Source organism: Diceros bicornis, chromosome 22, assembly GCF_020826845.1.
Source record: "Diceros bicornis minor isolate mBicDic1 chromosome 22, mDicBic1.mat.cur, whole genome shotgun sequence".
Classification (NCBI taxonomy): Eukaryota; Metazoa; Chordata; class Mammalia; order Perissodactyla; family Rhinocerotidae; genus Diceros; species Diceros bicornis.
The window spans coordinates 54,550,663-54,571,050 of record NC_080761.1 but is presented as its reverse complement, the minus strand read 5'-3'; the positions used below and the strand labels follow the sequence as shown (position 1 = coordinate 54,571,050).

The 20,388-nt window shown below is 41.5% G+C and overlaps 1 protein-coding gene across 1 annotated transcript in view; it reads right to left on the bottom strand.

Annotated features, from left to right (window-relative positions):
• SPTLC1 (serine palmitoyltransferase long chain base subunit 1) overlaps nt 1-20,388 on the bottom strand; it is a 65,219-nt gene that overhangs the window by 27,978 nt on the left and 16,853 nt on the right. The window contains exons 4-6 of the mRNA XM_058566020.1: nt 15,622-15,715; nt 14,975-15,047; nt 4,385-4,517 (exon numbers count right to left, since the gene is read on the bottom strand). Of these exons, the coding sequence (XP_058422003.1) occupies nt 4,385-4,517; nt 14,975-15,047; nt 15,622-15,715 (300 nt within the window). The remainder of the gene's footprint in view (nt 1-4,384; nt 4,518-14,974; nt 15,048-15,621; nt 15,716-20,388) is intronic.

The window sequence follows — 20,388 nt, the reverse complement described above, 5'->3', positions numbered from 1 at the left end:
GAGAGAAGCACTTTACATAATGATAACAAGGGTCAATTAACCAAGAAAACTTATCCAAAACATACACCAAACAACAGAGCTGCAAAAGATGAGAAGCAAAAACTGATAAAAGTGAAAGAAGAAATAGACAAATCACAACTATAACAATCAATAGAACTACCAGACAGAAAATCAGCAAGGACATTATGGAAGAACTCAACAACACCATAACCAACAAGATTTAATTGTCATTTATAGAAAGCTCCACCGAACAACAGCAGAATAATCTTTTTTAAGTGAGCACGCAACATATTCCAAGAGAGACCACATCGGGAGCCATAAACCAAACTGCAACAAATTTAAAATCTCTAAACACTTGGAAACTAAATAACACATTTCTAAATAACCCATGGGTCAAAGAGAAAGTCTAAAGGGAAATAAAACACAATGAACTAAATGAAAATGAAAATAAACACATTAAAATTTGAGGGACACAAAATTTGCTGAAGAGGAAATTCACAGCATTAATTGCATTAGAGAAGAGGAAAAGTCTCAAATCAGTAATTGAAGTTCTCACCTCAGAATCTAGAAAAAAGAGAGCAAAATAAGGCAAAAATGAGCAGAAGGTAGGAAATAATACCAGAAATCAACAGAACTGAAAACAAAAATACAATGGAAAAAAATTAATGAAACAAAGAGCTGATTCTCTGAAGATCAGTAAAACTGACAAACCTTTAGCAAGACTGACAAAAAAGAGAGCAGATACAAATTACCAGTCAGGAATGAAACAAGGGATATCACTGTAGGCTCTGCAGATATTTGACAACTTAGAAGAAATGGAACAACTCCTTGAAAATGGTCCAAAATGAACCAATTCCTCAACTCACCCAGTATGACACAGACAATTTGAATAGGCTTATAATTACTAACAAAATTGAATTCATAATTAAAATACTTCCAAAAAATAAATCTCCAGGCCCAGTTGGTTTTAGTGGAGCATTCTATGAAATATTTAAGGAATTAACAATAATTTTATACAATTTCTCCAGAAAATAGAAGAGGAGGGACACTGTCCAATTGATTTTATGAAGTATTATCCTGATGCCAAGACTAGACAAAGTGCAAAAAAAGTAAACATCACTAGCCATCAGGGAACGTAAATTAAAACCACAATGAGGTCTCTCTATACACCTATCACAATGCCAAAATAAAAACACAGTGACAACACTAAACGCTCCTGAGGATGTGGAGAAACTAGATCACTTATACACTGTCAATGGGAATGTAAAATGATGCAGCCACTCTGGAAAAAAATTTGGCAATTTCTTAAAAAGCTAAACATGCAATACCATATAACCCAGCAACTGTACTTCCTGACATACACCCCAGAGAAATAAAAACTTACGTTCACAGAAACACCTATAAATGAACGTTTACAGCAGCTTTATTTGTAATAGCCTCAAACTGGAAACAACTCAGGTGTCCTTAAGAGGTGAATGGTTCAACAAACTATGGTGCATCCATACCTTGGACTACGACTCAGCAATCAAAACGAACAAACTCGATCCACACAACAACTTAAATGAATCTCCAGAAAACTAATGCTGAACGAAAAAAGGCAAGCCCAAGATGTTACTACTGTTAAGACTGCATTTGTATAACAATCTTCAAATGACAAAATTATACAAATGGAGAACAGATTAGTGGTTGCCAGGGGTTAAGGAGTGGGTGGGACGGGAGAAACATGGGTGTGGCAACATGAGTGATCCTTGTGGTGATGGAAATATTCTGTATCTTGACTTTATCAATGTCAATATCCCAGCTGTAAAACTGTATTATTGTTTTGCAAGAGGGGATCATTGGGGGAGACTGGGTAATAGGCACACAGAACTATTTCTTACAAGTGTATGTGAATCTACAATTATCTCATTATAAAACATTCCATTAAAAAAATGTATATGGAGTAATATGAACATAGACTCAGTAGAGTGACCAGGATAGACTTAGGTACACGAACAACCATTGTGCTGAGACCTACTACTGGCAAAGCACTATCACTACTTACCAAAAGGAAGAAATGAAGTATCGGACATGTCCATGTCTAATAAATTTATCAAAAACAATTTATAAAAAAATTTACTAAACACGCTTTTTACCTCTAGTGTTCCTACTTTCAAATAAATTTCAGGGAGAATATTTAAAACGATGCATAAGAGAATAATTAGGTGGTCTAATGACTCACCAGAAACTGAAGTTCTAAGACACTGGGTATGACAATTGAAAGGGAATTTAACCCAGGCTTCCTAGCAGTTAAAACCAAAAGGACAACGTAGTATTTATTATCTGACAAAGGAAGTATACAAGTTTAACTGTAATTGTAAACTTTTTCTGGACTTAAAACTCAAGAAGGAATTTATAGTGGGGTGCTGGTATAAAGTGATACCGGATGACACTGTAGTTGTCTGTAACTATGCTTTTACCGAAAACCTAGAAACTCTAAACCAGCAGCTCTCAGGTTTGTGATGGGTCTTTCTTATTACAGTTATGTGTCACTTAAACGATGGGGATATGTTCTGAGAAATGCGTAGTTAGCTGATTTCGTTGCTGTGTGAACATCACAGAGTGCACTTACACAAACCCAGATCGTACAGCCTACTACACACTTAGGCTGTATGGTACTAATCTCATGGAACCACCGTTATGTATGTGGTCCACCCCTGACCAAAATGACATTATGCAGCGGACGACTGTATTTGATTTTTACCTATGTACAAAAAGTGAATAAAAACGTTCATTTTCATGGTCACATCAGGCAACAACACTACTGAGGCTCAGGCGATGCGCTAGAATGCTCCCAGGTTGTTGCTGGGCTACGAGGGGAATTGGGCCACATGTGTCCTGAAAAGCCCCCAGGAGAGCCAGAGCTGCAGCACGTGCGTGAGCTTGCTGCACAACGGGAGTCCCAACAGTGACTGAGCAGCAGCAGGGCGGTGCAGGGGCCAAGGTAACCCGAGTTCTGAAGCCCAGTCACTTGGACTCCTCTTTTGAGCTTCAGCCGTCATTCATCCACTTACTGAACTGGTATTTATTGAGCACTACTAAATGGCAAATGTCATCCTAGCAATGGACTAGCATAAACTGTTGAAAGTGCTATAAAAGAAGAGTGGAGTGAGTCTGAGGCAAAATGAGCAGAGAGCAGAGGGTGTGTGCGTGCATGTGTGTGCATGCACACTCATAAGGCAGGCCTAAGAAGCAGAGGGACTTTGACAAGCAGTGTGAGTGCCCACGTGTTCATGGATTCACAAGGATATCAAACTCCTCTAGCTATAATATTTTCTCCATGTGCAGCAGGGGTCTTGACCTGGTCTGAGAGGTTTGGGAAGGCTTTTCTGCTGAGGTGGTATATGTGCAGGGTGAGCTGGATGAGCAGGAATTAAGTAGACGAGACAAGGAACACAGGGCATGTGCATAGGGACTAGCATGTGCAAAGGCCCTGAGGTGAAAGGAAACTAGCATATAAGGCTGGTGAGGCTACAGCACAATCACCTGAGGGAAAATGGTAGAAAGTGAGTCTGAAAAGGTAATCTAGAATGCACAAGGTTGTAATAAGGACTTACATCTTTATTTTAGGAACAATGGAAGCTCTTAAAGGGAGTGTGACACAATCAGGTTTGCAGTTTTTAAAAGTATTATTCTGGCTATAGGGTTAGAAAAATAAAAAGAGGAAACAAAAGTAAATTTGAGCCCTAAAATTAAAAGAGTCACTTAATAGTCCACTCAAAAGATGACAGAAGCTTGGGCTAGAGGTGGGTGTTTCTGACAGTGTAACCAGCTGCCTGGGCTAGGCCAGCCCTCACTCCACTCCTCTCCATTCTTCCTCTCCACGGTAAAGGGCAATCCACACAGGCAGTGCATTCGCACGCAAGTGTGCAGATTTGCTCATGGAAAGTTAAGGAAGTCCCCAACTCACAGCTTCCATGTTCTTAATAAGCCATGAAGCAAGATCAGCAGAGACCAGGAGTTTGGGGTGGGGATAATGAGAAGTGGAGTGACTGCCACATGGTGTGAGTGACCACGTGGGTTGTGACCACAGACTTACAAGGACACCACACTGTGACAGAGCTGCTTAGGAAGGAAAGTGGCCTCATCCTGGGTAAACCTGGCCTTCCTGACATTGATAAATAAAATCATAATGGCAGCTAACGAAGTAGCGACACTTACACATCCTTGTCATGAAGGTCTCACAAACTCTGTAGAATTACTTGCTGGGGTGACTATGTATTTCTTTAAAAACAAAAACTCAGTATTATTTCAGGCAGATAACCTCTAACAAAGGAATTTCCTAGGAAGGTCAACATCATTTCCAAAGGAATTTTGATTCAAAACGTAGGTAAAGGTTACTTACACAAACACAATGTCCCCTCTCTTAGAGTAAGCAGGAATAGCGCTGGCTATGGTGGCAAATCCATACGAGTAGATGATGGCTTCTTCTGTCTTCATAAATTTTGCCAGGCGGTCCTCCAAATCCAAGTGCACATCTATTTCAACAATAAAAAGTTAAATGGTTAAACTGTCTTATAATTCCTTTTCTTCAACTAAAGAATAAAGAAAATAATGTAAGCAGTTTAGTTACTAATACTTTTACCTTATGGCCAAAATGAAACTATTTTTAAGTTATAATTATGTAAGAGCTATTAAGATACTTCCGAGCCAAAACTACTTCTCTAAGCTGTGACCTGAACGAGCTCCTCATCTGTCCACAAAACGTGCTCCTGTGGCAGCTCCCGCTCTGGGTTTTGCTTTCCTATCACTCCACCACAAGAATTCCAGGCCCAGTGACTTTACCTGCTCTAACTTCCCTTAGCCAACAACACTGAGGCTTTCCCAATGTAGGACATTTGTTTTATTAATGACTTTTTGTATTTTAGCAGACAGTACCAAACTAGGCACTATGACAACTATCAACCAGCTTTTAAAAGGAAAAGAAAGAAAAAAGAAAAGTAGTTCACTTAAAGAGAACCCCACATCCTCTGCATCAAGACAGTGAGACTTTGAATGGTGGGGGTCACTCCTCCAACAGTCTGTGTTAGCACTTAGTTGTGGAACCTGCCGTCACTCTGCAGGACTGGGTTTCTGTCTGAATTTCTTTTTATTTTATTTTTCTTTAATTTTTATTTTATTGAGGTCATAACGGTTTATAACATTGTGTAATCTCAGGTGTACATTATATCAGTTTCTGTATAGACTGCATCGTGCTCACCACTAAAATCCAATTTTTATCTGTCACTGTACATGTGCCCCTTTACCCCTTCTGCCCCACCTCTACCCCTTTCCCCTCTGGTAACCACTAATCTGTTCTCTTTGTCCATGTGTTTGTTTTTCTTTCACATATGAGTGAAATCACGCGGTGTTTGTCTTTCTCTGTCTGGCTTATTTCGCTTAACATAATATCCTCAAGGTCCATCCACGTTGTTGCAAATGGGATGATTTTGTCTTTTTTTACGGTTGAGTGGTATTCCACTGTGTGTGTGTGTGTGTGTGTGTGTGTACACACACACACAACATCTTCCTTATGCATTCATCAGTTAATGGGCACTTGGGTTGATTCCATGTCTTGGCTATCATGAATAATGCTGCAATGAACATAGGGGTGCATAAGCCTCTCTGAATTGCTTATTTCGAGTTCTTTGGAGAAATACCCAATAGCGGGATAGCTGGATCATGTGGAATTTCTATTTTTAATTTTTTGAGAAATCTCCATACTGTTTTCCATAGTGGCTGCACCAGTTTGCATTCCCACCAGCAGTGTATGAGGGTTCCCTTTTTCCACATCCTCTCCAACATTTGTTATTCTTTGTCTTGGTAATTATATCCATTCTAACAGGTGTAAGGTGATATCTCATCATAGTTTTGATTTGCATTTCCCTAATGATTAGTGATGTTAAACGTCTTTTCATGTGCCTGTTGGCCGTCTGTACATCTTCTTTGGAAAAATGTCTGTTCATATCCTTTGCCCATTTTTTGACTGAGTTGTTCGTTTTTTTCTTGTTGAGTTGTATGAGTTCTTTATATATTTTGGACATTAACTCCTTGTCAGATATATGATTTGCCAATATTTTCTCCCAGTTGGTGGGTTGTCTTTTTGTTTTGTTCTTGGTTTCCTTAGCTTTGCAGAAGCTCTTTAGTCTGATGTAGTCCCATTTCTTTATTTTTTCTTTTGTTTCCCATGCCTGAGTAGACATGGTATTCAAAAAGATGCTAAGACCGATGTCAAAGAGTATACTGTCTATATTTTTTTCTAGGAGTTTTATGGTTTCAGGTCTTACCTTCAAGTCTTTAATCCATTTTGAGTTAATTTTTGTGTATGGTGTAAGATAATGGTGTACTTTCATTCTTTTACATGTGGCTGTCCAGTTTTCCCAGCACCATTTATTGAAGAGACTTTCCTTTCTCCACCGTATGTTCTTAGCTCCTTTGTCAAAGATTAGCTGTCCACAGATGTATCGTTTTATTCCTGGGCTTTCCATTCTGTTCCACTGATCTGTGTGTCTGTTTTCATACCAGTACCATGCTGTTTTGATAACTATAGTGGGTGAGGGCATCACTCCAGGAAACTGGTGAACTACGCCACCCCTCAGCTCAGCCTTCCATCTAGGCAGCACCAGCATTGGTACCTCACTGCAGAGACCAGGGAGAAGGCACGGCCCTGCACCTCCCCGTTCCAGAAGGACATGGATGCTGCCTCAGCCACAGAAGCCTTCTTAGCGAGAAGGGGGAGAGGGCAAGACCTGAAGGACTGAGACACACAAGAGACAACTTAACCCAGTTAGGTACAGAGCTCAACTCTGAGTAGACTATGTACTTCCACTCTAAGCAGAGAGACACAGTTAATTGTCAAGGGTACGGTTTCCACCACCTTCCAGGAAGAGACAAGTGAGTAAGGCCAGTTCAGCTACAGGAAACACAAAAACAACTTTTTAGTACATGTGAATAAAATATCTAAAATCTGTAAACCCATTCATGAGAGGCAAGCCAATCTTATTGTGATGCTTTTTACTAGTACAGTAGTCTCCCCTTATCTGCAGTTTTGCTTTCTGAGGTTTCAGTTACCCGCGGTCAACCTCAGTCCGAAAATATTAAGTAAAAAATTCCAGAAATAAACAATTCATAAGTTTTAAATTGTGCACTGTTCTGAGTAGCGTGATGAAATCTGGCACTGTCTAGCTCCATCCTGCTGGGGATGGAAATCACACCTTTGTCCAGCGGATCCACGCCATAGACACCACCCACTCATTAGTCACTCAGTAGCCGTCTCAGTTACCAGGTCGACTGTGAGGTAGTGCAGTGCTCGTGTTCAAGTAGCCCTTATTTTACTTAATAATGGTCCCAAAGCACAAGAGGAGTGATGCTGGCACTTCGGATATGCCAAAGAGAAGCCGTAAAGTGCTTCCTTTAAGTGAAAACGTGAAAGTTCTGGACTTAATAAGGAAAGAAAAAAAATCAGATGCTGAGGCTGCTAAGATCTGTGGTAACTTTTATAATTGTTCTATTTTATTATTAGTTATTGTCGTTACTCTCTTACTGTGCCTAATTTATAAATTAAACTTTATCAAAGGTATATATGTACAGGAAAAGACATAGCATATTCAGGGTTCGGTACTAACGGCAGTTCCAGGCATCCACGGGGGGTCTTGGAACATATCCCCTGCAGATAAGGAAGGACCATTGTAAAAGGCAAAATTAAGAATTATAAAAGTTTCAACTTCACAAAGGATTATATTTTTTAAAAAAGTTAGGGGGCTGGCCTGGTGGCGTAGTGGTTGCGTTTGCACACTCTGCTTGGGTGGCCCCGAGTTCGCAGGTTAGGATCTCAGGTGCAGACCTGCACACTGCTCATCAGGTCATGCTGTGGCGGCATCCCACATACAAAATGGAGGAAGATGGGCACAGACGTTAGCTCAGGGCTAATCTTCCTCAGCTAAAAGAGGAGGACTGGCAATGGATGTTAGCTCAGAGCCAGTCTTCCTCACATACACACACAAAAAGGTAGTTAGATGAGGGGGGTCCAACACTCTCTTCTCAGTTAATTCATTTATTAATCAAATATTTAGTGAATATCACATAAAGACAGATACTCTGATAAGCTCTGGATCAGGGAGAAATATAGGGTTTCTGCCACTTGACAAAGTGACATAGACGAAAGAGGCATCTGGCAGCTGTCATCAGAGAGCTCAAAGCCCGGAGAGTGGGTACAAGGGTACACTGAGCCTCTAACCTACTGGTCTGAAGCACTGGGGTCCCTTCCACACTCAGAACTACAACACACCCACAGTGGTTTCTGACTGAAGACAGAGAACACTCGCTTGTGAACCAAAGGCTGGAGTGGGAACCAGCCACTGAGTGAGAGAGTAGAGGATACAGATGGTCTAAATTCAACCCCAATTTGATGGCAAGAGAGATATAGTGAGGAATTTGAAAATTCAGCAGCTATGTCCAGAAAATAAAGTGAAGCCCATTTTATTTACAGACTTCCTAAAGGATGCTACAGAATTGTGAAAATCAACTATTTATCTCATTGCAATCAAGTAATGATAAAAAACTAAGCATGCTTCCTTATAAGTTAAAATGTGTACCAACATTATCTATTATGCTAAAAACACATGAATTACCATTTGATTTCCATTACCAATGGGTTACAGTCATCTTATAGAACTGATACTTTCAATATACCAACATTAAATAAACGTGGGATTTTACAATAACACAGTTAAGAAGAATGTATCCCATTTCATCAAAAAGGTACCAAAGGGGCCTCTAGTTCTTCAAGCATCAGATATGAGACATCAACACCACGAAGTCTGAGAATCCTGCACCTGACTGCCCACCCTTCTATGAGAGATGCTGCCAGTGAAAGGTTCCAGGCGAAATTTGACAAGAACGAGGAAAGCAGCAGAGCACAAGAGAACCAGCCACCCACCATGGCGCTGAGCACGGATGCACCTTCCTTTTCTTCTGCGTTAGTGCTCTCTGAGCACCCTCCCTTCAGGCAGGACCCACCACCTCGCGGCCTCTCTCTTCTGATTAGACATGAGAGCAGGGCCCCCATAGGAGGCCTGCTTCAAATTACAATGCTGCCTCTAAATTGGGACTATCTATCCCAAAACTTCACAATTTAGCTAGCAGATGAACAACACAAGCCACAGTGAATTGCTTTCATTCAACAGCTCCACTTCAAAAAGAAAAACCATGCTATGGATGCAGACAAACTTTTTTTGCTAACTACAAAAGGGATTTTAAATCATCCTGTAGACTTATGAAATGACTCTTCTCATGGATTAGTGAGGAGGCAGGAAGACAATCCTGGCTTTGTTTCAGGGCTTTATAGAGTTAGCTACCCAGTGGATGGAAACTGTATGTTCAGAGTATTCTCATCATTATATATACTCATAACCATTTTTATGTCATTGCAATAAAGTGGTAAGAAGAATCTCTATACAATAAATCAATGACTTACTGGTTCTTGTCTATTCCCAAAAGTTTAAAAAAGACTGGCCTTCGCGCACCGACACACCGCTTGTCTGGCCATGCTGAGGTGGCGTCCCACATACAGCAACTAGAAGGATGTGCAACTATGACATACAACTATCTACTGGGGCTTTGGGGAGAAAAAGGAAAAAAGAGGAGGACTGGCAATAAATGTTAGCTTAGGGCTGGTCTTCCTCATCAAAAAGAGGAGGATTGGCATGGATGTTAGCTCAGGGCTGATCTTCCTCACAAAAAAAAAAAAAAAAAAAAAGACTGGCCTTTTCCTCCTCCTACCTAAAGACACTGAGTTTTACCTGATGTCAGCCTTGCAAAGCCAGTTTTGTGACAGGTAAATATTGGGAGCTGCGTAACTTCTCTTGATGTATGATGGCTACTCTGTGCAAGGAAGAAACTCTCAACCCAAGGGAGGGGGAGGAAGCAAACAGGAAAACTGCCAGGGCATGTTCCCCGACTTCTGATGTCGGTCTTCTGCGTGTACGATCTGTTTCACCGGTTGGTACCAGAGATTTGCATGCAGTGCAAGTAAAGCGCTACATTCCCCAATTCACTGCCAGGAATGATCACAGTAGGGAAGAGGCCACAGAGGGAGGTGGCCAGAAAGCCACTTGCCGCCCTTTTTCCCACCCGCTCGACGGGAGGCAGGGCCCATACGGGATGCCTGGCACCCAGCACAGGGCCTGCCCATGGCGGCCATCACAGGGGGTTCAGATCTGGGCTCCCTCATTGCCAGGTATGGACCCTGGACAGGCCTGAAACTGCTCTGTGTGTCTCAGGTCCCTCATCTATCAAATGGGTAACAGCTGTACCTGCCTCAAAGGATTGTTACGAGAACCGCACAAGTTAACGCTTAGAACTCAGAACAAAGCCTGGCATGGAAAAGGCAATAGGCTGTGTAAGCGTTTATTCAATGAAGTCAATATTTGTAGAATAAAAGAAAAGGTTTTCTTTTAAAAGGAAAAAAGTTACACTATCTTCTAATTAAGTTATCCAAATCCTGGATATTTAAGGATTATCTCATATTAAAGTCACTTGTTCAGTTTCCCATTTATATAATATTTCCTCTTATGGGCCAGCCCCATGGCTTAGCGGTTAAGTGCGCGCGCTCCACTGCTGGCGACCTGGGTTCGGATCCCGGGCGCGCACTGACGCACTGCTTCTCCGGCCATGCTGAGGGGGCATCCCACATAAAGCAACTAGAAGGACGTGCAGCTATGACATACAACTATCTACTGGGGCTTTGGGGGGCAAAAATAAATAAATAAATAAAATTAAAAAAATATATATTTCCTCTTATTATTCTGATTAGAATAAGAAGAGATATTATAGCCTTCTTGGTTGTTTTCCAGAGGAAGGACCATAAAATTGTCAACTTTAGAACAGTCTAAAAATAATCACCCAACTACATTTTCTCTTAAGGCCTCCATGTTTTTGTTACACACTGTTTTTTTTTAAACTCCTTGAGAGTTGTACAATTTTTCTTAAAAGCACAAATAATATCATTTACACACTCACTAGAACATAAATCCAGTGTTCAATGTTTTTCAAAATGTTTTGTGATTCTTACCAAAATGTTCTAAGCTGTGCAAAGAAGGATTGTTCCCCTCCTACATTGTGAAAACTACAATCCCATGACTGGTAGGAAGAAATGGCAGATCCAGGAATTTTATGACCAAATGCTCTTCCTACTAAAACATGCAGTCATGGTGCAGTTGGCTGCGCTAAAACAAAGAAAGAAAATATTTTTAAAAATAAACAAATGAACAATTGTTTACTATTGGCTCTAGAAAACAATTAAATGCCACTATCGCTCACCATGAAACCCTGCCATTAATTGTCTTTTGATCTAGTTTAAGACCAAAGAGCCAAGCAGGTATTGTATATGCAAAGCAGATCCTGGGCACCAGTGATAAACCACAGGTAAATGAGATCTGAATGTATTAAAAACAAAACAAATGAACAGCAAGTTCAACAAGAAACTACCAAAATGTACTGGGACCCCATTAGCCTTAGAGGAAAGGAAGGCTCCATAACATGATAAACCACTTGCTTGGTTCTAAAATACACATTAAAACAATAAAATGAGCAGGCTAAAAACTTCTGATCACATAGTCCTTACAAGAATATCATAAGAACTTGTTTACTTCTACCTGCTAGGCCTTTAGGAGGCAGGAGAACATTTAGTCTAAGAAACTAGATGAATTTTAACTCAATTGTTGTTCAATTTTCTTTTTCTGTATCAATTATCCAGTATCATCTACGTGTTACTATGAAATAAAGAGAATGCTTTAATAAGGATATTTACTTTTACAACAAGTGATTTACATTCATTACCTGAAAAGCTGAGAAAAGATTGAAGAGAAAGAATTTATGTCTTTGAAAATAGATGCCTGGGGGCCAGCCCTGTGGCTCAGAGGTTAAGTGCGCGTGCTCCGCTACTGGCGGCCTGGGGTTCGGATCGCGGGTGCACACCGACGCATCACTTGTCCGGCCATGCTGAGGCCGCATCTCCCACATACAGCAACTAGAAGGATATGCAACTATGACATACAACTATCTACTGGGGCTTTGGGGAGAAAAAGGGAAAAAAAAAGGAGGAGCATTGGCAATAGATGTTAGCTCAGGGCCGGTCTTCCTCAGCAAAAAAAAAGAGGAGGACTGGCATGGGTGATAGCTCAGGGCTGATCTTCCTCACAAAAAAATTAAAAAAAAAAGAAAGTAGATGCCTGAATGTAATACTTCTAGAAAAAAAAAAAATTAAAAGCAACCTTTTGGGGTCCAGGGAAAGAGATCCTGGCCTCACAAATACACAAGCAACTTCAAATGAGAGGAAAGGAGTCCTCATATCTGCTTTATTGCTCAGCGCAAAAAGTAAATGTACCCTAAATATTTAGAATATAATTTAATTGTGGAGGGCATTTTAGAGATTTAAAATTTAGCCTTAGCTGACCTCAAGTAGCTTCTCTGATCTTATCTAACACTGAAATTTCAAGGTAATTTAACATATCTACAATAATTTAAGTGATTACCTCCAGAATAAACAAAAACATTGAAAATATCCTGTTGTAAAACCAAAAATGAAAAATAGGGACAATACATATATAAAGGAAAAAAGATGACAAGTATGCACGGGCAACTGTTAAGAAAGAACGCTATGAGTTTATCAGAGGTCGTTACATGTTACATTACTCCAAGCTGTAGGTTTGGTGTCTTCTTAAGAAACCACCACAATGCAAATTAACCTTCAACCTTTGTCCAGATGCCACTATCTGTTTGAACTTTCAACTACAGCTAGGATAAGGACTCAGTGACCAATAAAGTAGTTGACAGAGGAGTTGATACACAGCTATGTGTTCATTATACTGCTCTGGTGGCCCATTCAGACACCTGAAAGATCGATCCAATTTAAATTTAAAACAAACTCACTCCAACAGCAGGGTCCAGAATGTGTGTGTGGTATGCCATCGTTTTTGTAAAAAAAAAAGGTGGGGAAACCTATGTATGCAAGTGGTTTGCACAGGCTGAAAAAAAGTCTCTGGAAGAACTAACCAGAAACTACTGAGAGCTGTCTTTTGCGAGGAGTGGAATGGCAGTGGGGAGAGGACTTTTCACTCTCTATCTCTACAAACCTTTAAAAGTTTATATCGTGGACTGAATTATTCAATCAAGAAAATTAACTTAAAAATCATTCATCTCAAGACCCCACGTTTGGAAGCACAAAGCACACTATTATGCAAATACAACTTCAGGTGATCCAAAGGGAAAGCTGACTGACTGTTTTAACAATATATTTCCACAGCTCTGGGAAAAATGGTCTTGAAGATTTGAAACATTTTTTTTTTCATGACTTGATTTAGCAATAAATCTCTTATCTGTCTTCTCAGATTAACTCCCAAGCAGAGGCCAAGGCCACACATGCAAATAAAATCCACTAGGAAGAGAGGCTTTTAAGCAAGCAATTTCTTACCTCAGCAAGCAGATCACAGAACGAAGGCCTTGTTGATCAGATTACAACAAACAACCCCCAAAAAAATGCCTTTTCTAGTTTTCTAACACTTATCAAGGAAATAATTCCCAACCCATAAAAACTAAGCAAACAACGCATGTTTGCACTAGGCTAGAGGCAAGAGGGAGACTCTGATCCAACCCTGGCCAAGTCTTTGATCTTGCCATTAAGACTAGGAGTCAGGATACTTGGTTTCTAGTTTTAAGGTTGAAATTAATGAGCTGTGTGACCATGAGGAAGTCACTTAACCTCTCTGGGCTTTCCAGTCTTCTCTGAATAGTTGGGATGCTGGAATACAAGATTTTTAAGATCCTTTCCAGCTGTAGGATTCTTGGACACTAACTCCCGTCATCTGTTTCCAACACAAATAATTTAACCACGAAACTAGCTAAGGAATAAAGAAAGGTCCTCCCTTAAATAAAAACATCTTTAACTTTGCAAGTGAAAAAAACACACAAAGACCCAGAAAATGCAAATGAAGACAGAAGGCAGAAGAGATTTCCCTGGCTCTACTTTCCCCACGCTGACAGTCTGTAAGCCAGAATGTTATTTCCAGTAATATACTCATCTGAACAATTATTTAACAACATTTTCAAAATTTTCAGAAGCAAAGAACAATACACACTTAATAAAAACAACCACAAAATGCCACGATCTTCTTTGATGACTCTGAGTTAGGGAGTTGGTAGTGTCTGAAACCACAGCCTCATCCTAACATGCAGTTAGCCTGTCCCCGGGTCATTCACACACAAGGAAATCAAGGATCCTTCGTCTTCCTTCCACAAAGAAAACAGCTACATAGTCTATCGCTTCCCAATCTGTTCTCGCCTTTCTCCCCGGGCACATGGTGAGAGCTAGAGTTATTTCCCAGCCCGCTTTGCAGTGAGGCACGGCCAGGGCTGTGTTCTCACGGATGGAATGCGGGCAGTGATGCGCACCGCCACCTGCCCTCCTAAAAGGGTACTGCTGTCCGCACTCCTGCTCCCTCATCCTCACTATGTGGCTTCAGCCACGAAGACAAGGACTGTGCCCTCGGCACTGCAGCAACAAGACGGGGAAGATCCGGGTTCTTGCACAACCACGAAGAGCAGAGCCACCCGCTCCCGGACCCCTCCCCTTACATCTGTCATGCACAACAGAAACAAACTGTGTCTCCTCACGCCACTGCCTCTTGGAGCATGCGCAACAGCAGCTCAGACTTCGTCCTACCCAGACAGTGCACCTGAGGTATCTACAGCTCTTCTCCACAAACGACATTCAACCCCAGACCAAGGCACCTCCCACCAATGGTTCCAAACACGAAATGTTCTAGAAAGTTAGATAAGAAATGGCTCTCACCAGCTTCACACCACAACTAATTAAGGATATCTTTTCTAAGGAGTTTTGAAATCAAATTGAATCGTAATTCTTGAAAGCCGTAGTCTGAAAAACATGACAGAAACGTACCAAACGTGCCATAAAATCCTCTAGGTCCACAAGTCCCCACGCCGTACTTCTTTAGAGATGCCAAAGCTGCTGCCTTTGTGGAAGTAAAAAAAAATTAGATTTTAATAATCGTCTTTGAATCCGAAACTGACATTTCCTATTCTCTAACCCACACGGCTCCTCTTTCCTCCCTCCCCCACTCTCCTTCCTTTCTTAGTACGATGACGATTCTAACAATAGGATATAAAGAAAGACAGACAGATGCCAAGATCTAGGTTTATGACTTAAAACATGGAAAAGTTATGCTAGCCTGATCATCAAAATCTGGTCAACTTGATGTCTTTATACTTTTTGGTGTTTGTGGGCATAAGCCTTTCCTCAAAAATGTTTACTGGCCCAGAATCCCAACAGGAGATGGAGCGATTTCCTAGACGCGTCTCCAACTGTCACCCGGGTCTGGCTCATACAGTTCTCTAACTGTCACCCATCACTAAGCCACATCAGACCTTCGTGCGCCCTTTGTCAAAATCCTGGCTACAGCTCTGTCAGAAGAGTAACGGCAAATGCTTACACAACCCTCTCTGACATGCTGCATTTGTCCCTTATTTTATGCCCAGTTTCTTCAGTCAGTGAGGCCATCTGTCCACTTCAGCATATGTGCCACTTACCTTGACCCTAGGGTTATCCAACAATCCAAGAAAATTAAATGAGGCAAAGTTTATACATTCTTTTCCATTCACCACGATGCTGTGGCTTGGAGGGCTGGGGAAGAGACAAGAGTGGTACATGTCAGGAGACATTCTGGGACGGGGCACACGTCTTCACCTTATCCTGGCGGCAGACAGGTCACACAAGTGTTGCTCTTCTGCCCTATTTGCATACCAGTCTCCTAGCTCTTTTATTTTTTATTTTTAAAAAGTAGAACTAGAAAATAGTATACAAAAAATCAGATACTTGGCCATTAATTCTGTTCTTAATAGGCTACCCTGTACTACCTAAATAAAAAAGAAAAGTGAATTCCAAGATGGATGGATGAATGGCAAAACTTTGCTTTGGTTTTAAAACTCACTTAAGAAAGAAGTAGCTAAATAAAGTACCTTAGGAAAAAAATCTGGAATAAGACCAACAGGGAGGAAACACAAAGAAGATCAAAGGCAACACTAGCCAGAGCAAGTTACAATCTGACAGTTAAGTGGTTTAAAACACCTATTATCTACAGGAAGCCACTAAAAGCATAAGCGGGATATGCTCCCAAGTTCTCAACTTAATGCCGGAACACCATTTGAGAGGCATCCTCCGGCCTCACCAGGCAAAACAACGGCAATAGGGTGGCCAGCAGCAAAGAAGCATGATCTGAGTTCCGCTGGGACAGGAGATAGGCTCTGGAGGAGACGGCCTCTCAAGTCCTCTACTGATAAACACTCTAGCCATTGGCCAGCCTTCAAAAACACGGGGTCAACCTATGGACGTGGGCTATTCAAGGGTTGTGAGACCAATTCAGCCAGTCACAACCAACCTATTTTAACTACAGGAAACCGTAAGAATACAATGGAATAGAAAATATCAGAATGCACCACACAGCAAGGGAAAGGAGCATGGTTCAGAACTCATTTCAGGTTGACACATATGCACTGGTCTGCATACTGGGTTGCTCTATAAAATGCACTGCAGTCAGAAAAGACTGAGAAACACTGCTCTCACTGGTATGTTTTAACAGAATGTGTTTTCTATGAAAAAATTAACAAAAGATGCTAGAAAACCAGGGAAGGAAAAGACTGACCACTTGAAGTAAATTCACAAAAGCAGATAAACTCAAACAAACGGCAGGAAGCCTCAGTGAAAAGAACAGGGGTTGTAGTCAGTCAGACGGATCCCACCTGCATTATGGCTCCCGGCAGCTTCAGAAGCCTGGGGACATTACCTGGCCTCCGTGAGCCTCAGTTTCTTCACCTACAGAGTAGGGAGAGAATGTACCTCTCAAGGTAACTGTCATAAAAGTGCCTAGCACATTAAGAGGTATTCTCTAAATATTTTCTTCCTTCTTCCCTATGGCTTCAAGGGCTTCTTCTCTTTCCAATCACCCACTGCGATTCCGAATCCATTGTGTCATTTAGTTCCCTGTTTCTCAGGACTTCTTTAAGTTTCCTAAGTCCTCCCTGGTGTGGAGGTGCTGGCTCTCACACAAAGATGAAAAATCAAAACACCTATGTAGACAAGCCTGCACTAAGGGTTGCTGCTGTCAAAGCCAAGGCCACTTTACAAAAACGGTAACACACACAGAAATGCAACTATTAAGAATAAGTCCACCCAAAGCCCCTGACCATGGTCGATAAGCTGCCAAGAAGCAGCAGGACGTGGGGATGTAGGGATCTTGTTTCTGTGCGGCACTTGGAGCGGAAGAAAAACAGTGTTAAGTGAGAAACGGAAGGCTCGCACCTGTGCCCTGCAGGCTGGCAGTAATAAGTCCTAATGGGCACTTGACACAGGAATCCTGGAGCCTAAGACCCTTCAGGTTCCCTTGCAGAAGCAAATAAAACCAATCTAGAAACATATCTCCACAGTCAAGGCCTCAGAGGACTTGAAGGAAGAAAAATGAAACCCTTCTCAATCAAGCACCACAACCTCACTGTTAGCGTGAGTCAGCATCTAATCACATAAGTGAACTTGGAAATAGGGAGGATGGTGCTTTACCAGAAAGAAACAAATGTCACAGACCCCTGTTAGCAACCGGTTTGGCACTGGAGCAAGAACAGGCAACTACACCAATGAAAGGATCTACAACTCAACAGAACTGCGTTTATATAAACACCTGGCAAATGATAGCAGCTGCCCCTCAAACTACTACGTTACACCTATTTCTTTCTCTGTGGAGAAAAATAAAGTTGAATAACCATGTACAAAGGTAAATTCCAGATATATTCAAAACCTAAAAGATACGTGGAAAAGACAAGAGAAGAAAATGTAGAAGAATGTCTTTGTGACCTTGGGGTAGGAAACAATTTCTGAAACAAGTCTCCAAACACACAAAGGGAGACCAAAACGGATGAATCCGACTGAGTCAAAATTAAGAATTTTGGTTCAATGAAGATACCAAAGACAAAGTTAACGGATGGGTGATAGATTTCTTCTATTTCACTGACTCTAAGATGGCATCAACTGTATTTTATCTACCACTAAGGAAGAAAAACAGTGCCCACTAAAATGTAACTGGGTTTTCTCTTCATCTAGAATTTTTACTCATATTTAACGAAAAGTCCTACTAGGCATTCATAGACAGATTTTTGTCACACTACTTTTTTACTTATGAAAAGGAAAATATAAGCAAGATAAATCAGTCAAGACATTCCTAACCTCTTCACCTGAGTTCTGACCACCTGTTCTCCTCTGCTGAGTCATGGATATCATGGGTATTCATACAGTATTCTCCTTCCTGCTATTCAAACTGAGGACAAAGGAGTTCAAGTTTCCCTGGATTAGGATGAAACTGTGCCTGTACCCACATGGTTAACATGGGAAACAAAGTAACCAGTTTCTGAGCTTGCCTTGCAGAGCAGCAGGAGGACCACTGATAAGAGAGGAGCTTGCTGACAGCCCTCTGCCCGACTAAGCATTACGCAGGAGCACTGAGAAGCTAAAATGACTGATTCTAAGCTTTACCCATCATAAGAAATATGAAAGACAGTCACCCGTGCACAGAGGACTCTTAGAACTTCAGCCCCCAAAGCCATATCTCTCTTCTCCCTCTTATTCTCACAATGTGCTTTGGAAAAATGCTTAGAACTGCATGTAGGCAAACTAATCTGTGACCGGTAGAAAGAAAAACTTGTCAACAGAAAATTTATGCCCTCTGCCCAAACTGTTCCTTCTGTCCCAGAAAAGAAGTAACTGAGGTTTTCTTAGATTCCTCAGGAATGCTGCATTCAGCAGATCTGCTGTGGAGAAGCACCCCACGTTCTGCAGTCATCCATCACCTGACATTTCTGAGCCCCCTCCCAATCCCGTTTGCCTTATATAAGTCAGTTCCAAATCAGCTCCCCTTTAAGATGGGTTTTTTCGGATGATAGTCCACCGTCTTCCGTTATGCTAGCTTATCGCTTATTCAAGTTCTTTCTCCACCACTGCCTGCTTGGCCTTTTATCTTGCGGTGAGCAGATTGGTACCACTATCAGGAGTATCCTGGCATTGCTTAGGGGATGCTCCACTATCATCTCTGAGATTACCCAAGTTAGTGTCACTCATTCTCCAAGTTTTGACGCTGCAACTTTCCTACTAGACTAAACTCCTAGTTTCATCTTTCCGCAATTGAATCACATGTTTCTAGAAAGTAAGCTGTTATTATCAAAAGGCAGCAGAAGCTTTACAAAGGATAATCAAAGCCTTAGTCACAGCAGCCTCTGTTCATCTGCTCAAAGGGGTCTGGCCATTTCTCCTGCCATCAGCTGACTGACTCACCAGCACTGTTCACAACTCAACTGAAGTGCTGGCAGTAAGCAGAGCCATGACCAAGTTCACTGGTACACAGGCAATGACAACTCCCTGGCTGACAACAACTCTCAGATCTCATTTCAGAGATCTTAATACAGTAAAAAAACGTGTGTCTTGGAATCAACATCAAAAACTGACCAAGCTCACTGGAGGATTCCTCTTTGGTGAAACTCAAAGTCAAGAGAAGAAAAACAGAAAATACTAAGTTTGGGGTCCTTTCAAATTAATGGACAGGTCCTTGTCTGATTATCCTAGAGTGACGTCCACCACCAGTCAGGAAGCCCAGCCCCCTGACACAAGGCTTTCCTTTAGCATTTCAGCATCTCATTTCTAAAAATGGATTGGGGGGCCAGCTCCGTGGCTTAGCAGTTAAGTGTACACGCTCCACTACGGGCGGCCCGGGTTCGGATCCGGGCGTGCACTGACACACCGCTTGTCCGGCCGTGCAGAGGTGGCGTTCCACATGCAGCAACTAGCAGGATGTGCAACTACGACATACAACTATCTACTGGGGCTTTGGAGAGAAAAAGGGAAAAAAAGGAGGAGGATTGGCAATAGATGTTAGCTCAGGGCCGGTCTTCCTCAGCAAAAAGAGCAGGACTGGCGTGGATGTTAGCTCAGGGCTGATCTTCCTCACAAAAAATAAATAAATAAATAAATAAAAATGGATGGATAATTTAACATTTATGGTCAACTGATTTTTAATAGAGTTCCAAGACAATTTAATAGGAAAAGAATAGTTTTTTCAACAAATGGTGTGGGGCAACGTGTAAAAGAATGAAGACAGACCCCCTACCTCACACCATATATAAAAATTAACTCAAAATGAATCATGGGGAGGAGGAAGTCAAGATGGCGGCATAGGCAGACTCTGAACTCACCTCCTCCCACGGACACAGCCAATTTACAACTACTCATGGAAAAATTAACCCGAGACAGAACTGAAAACT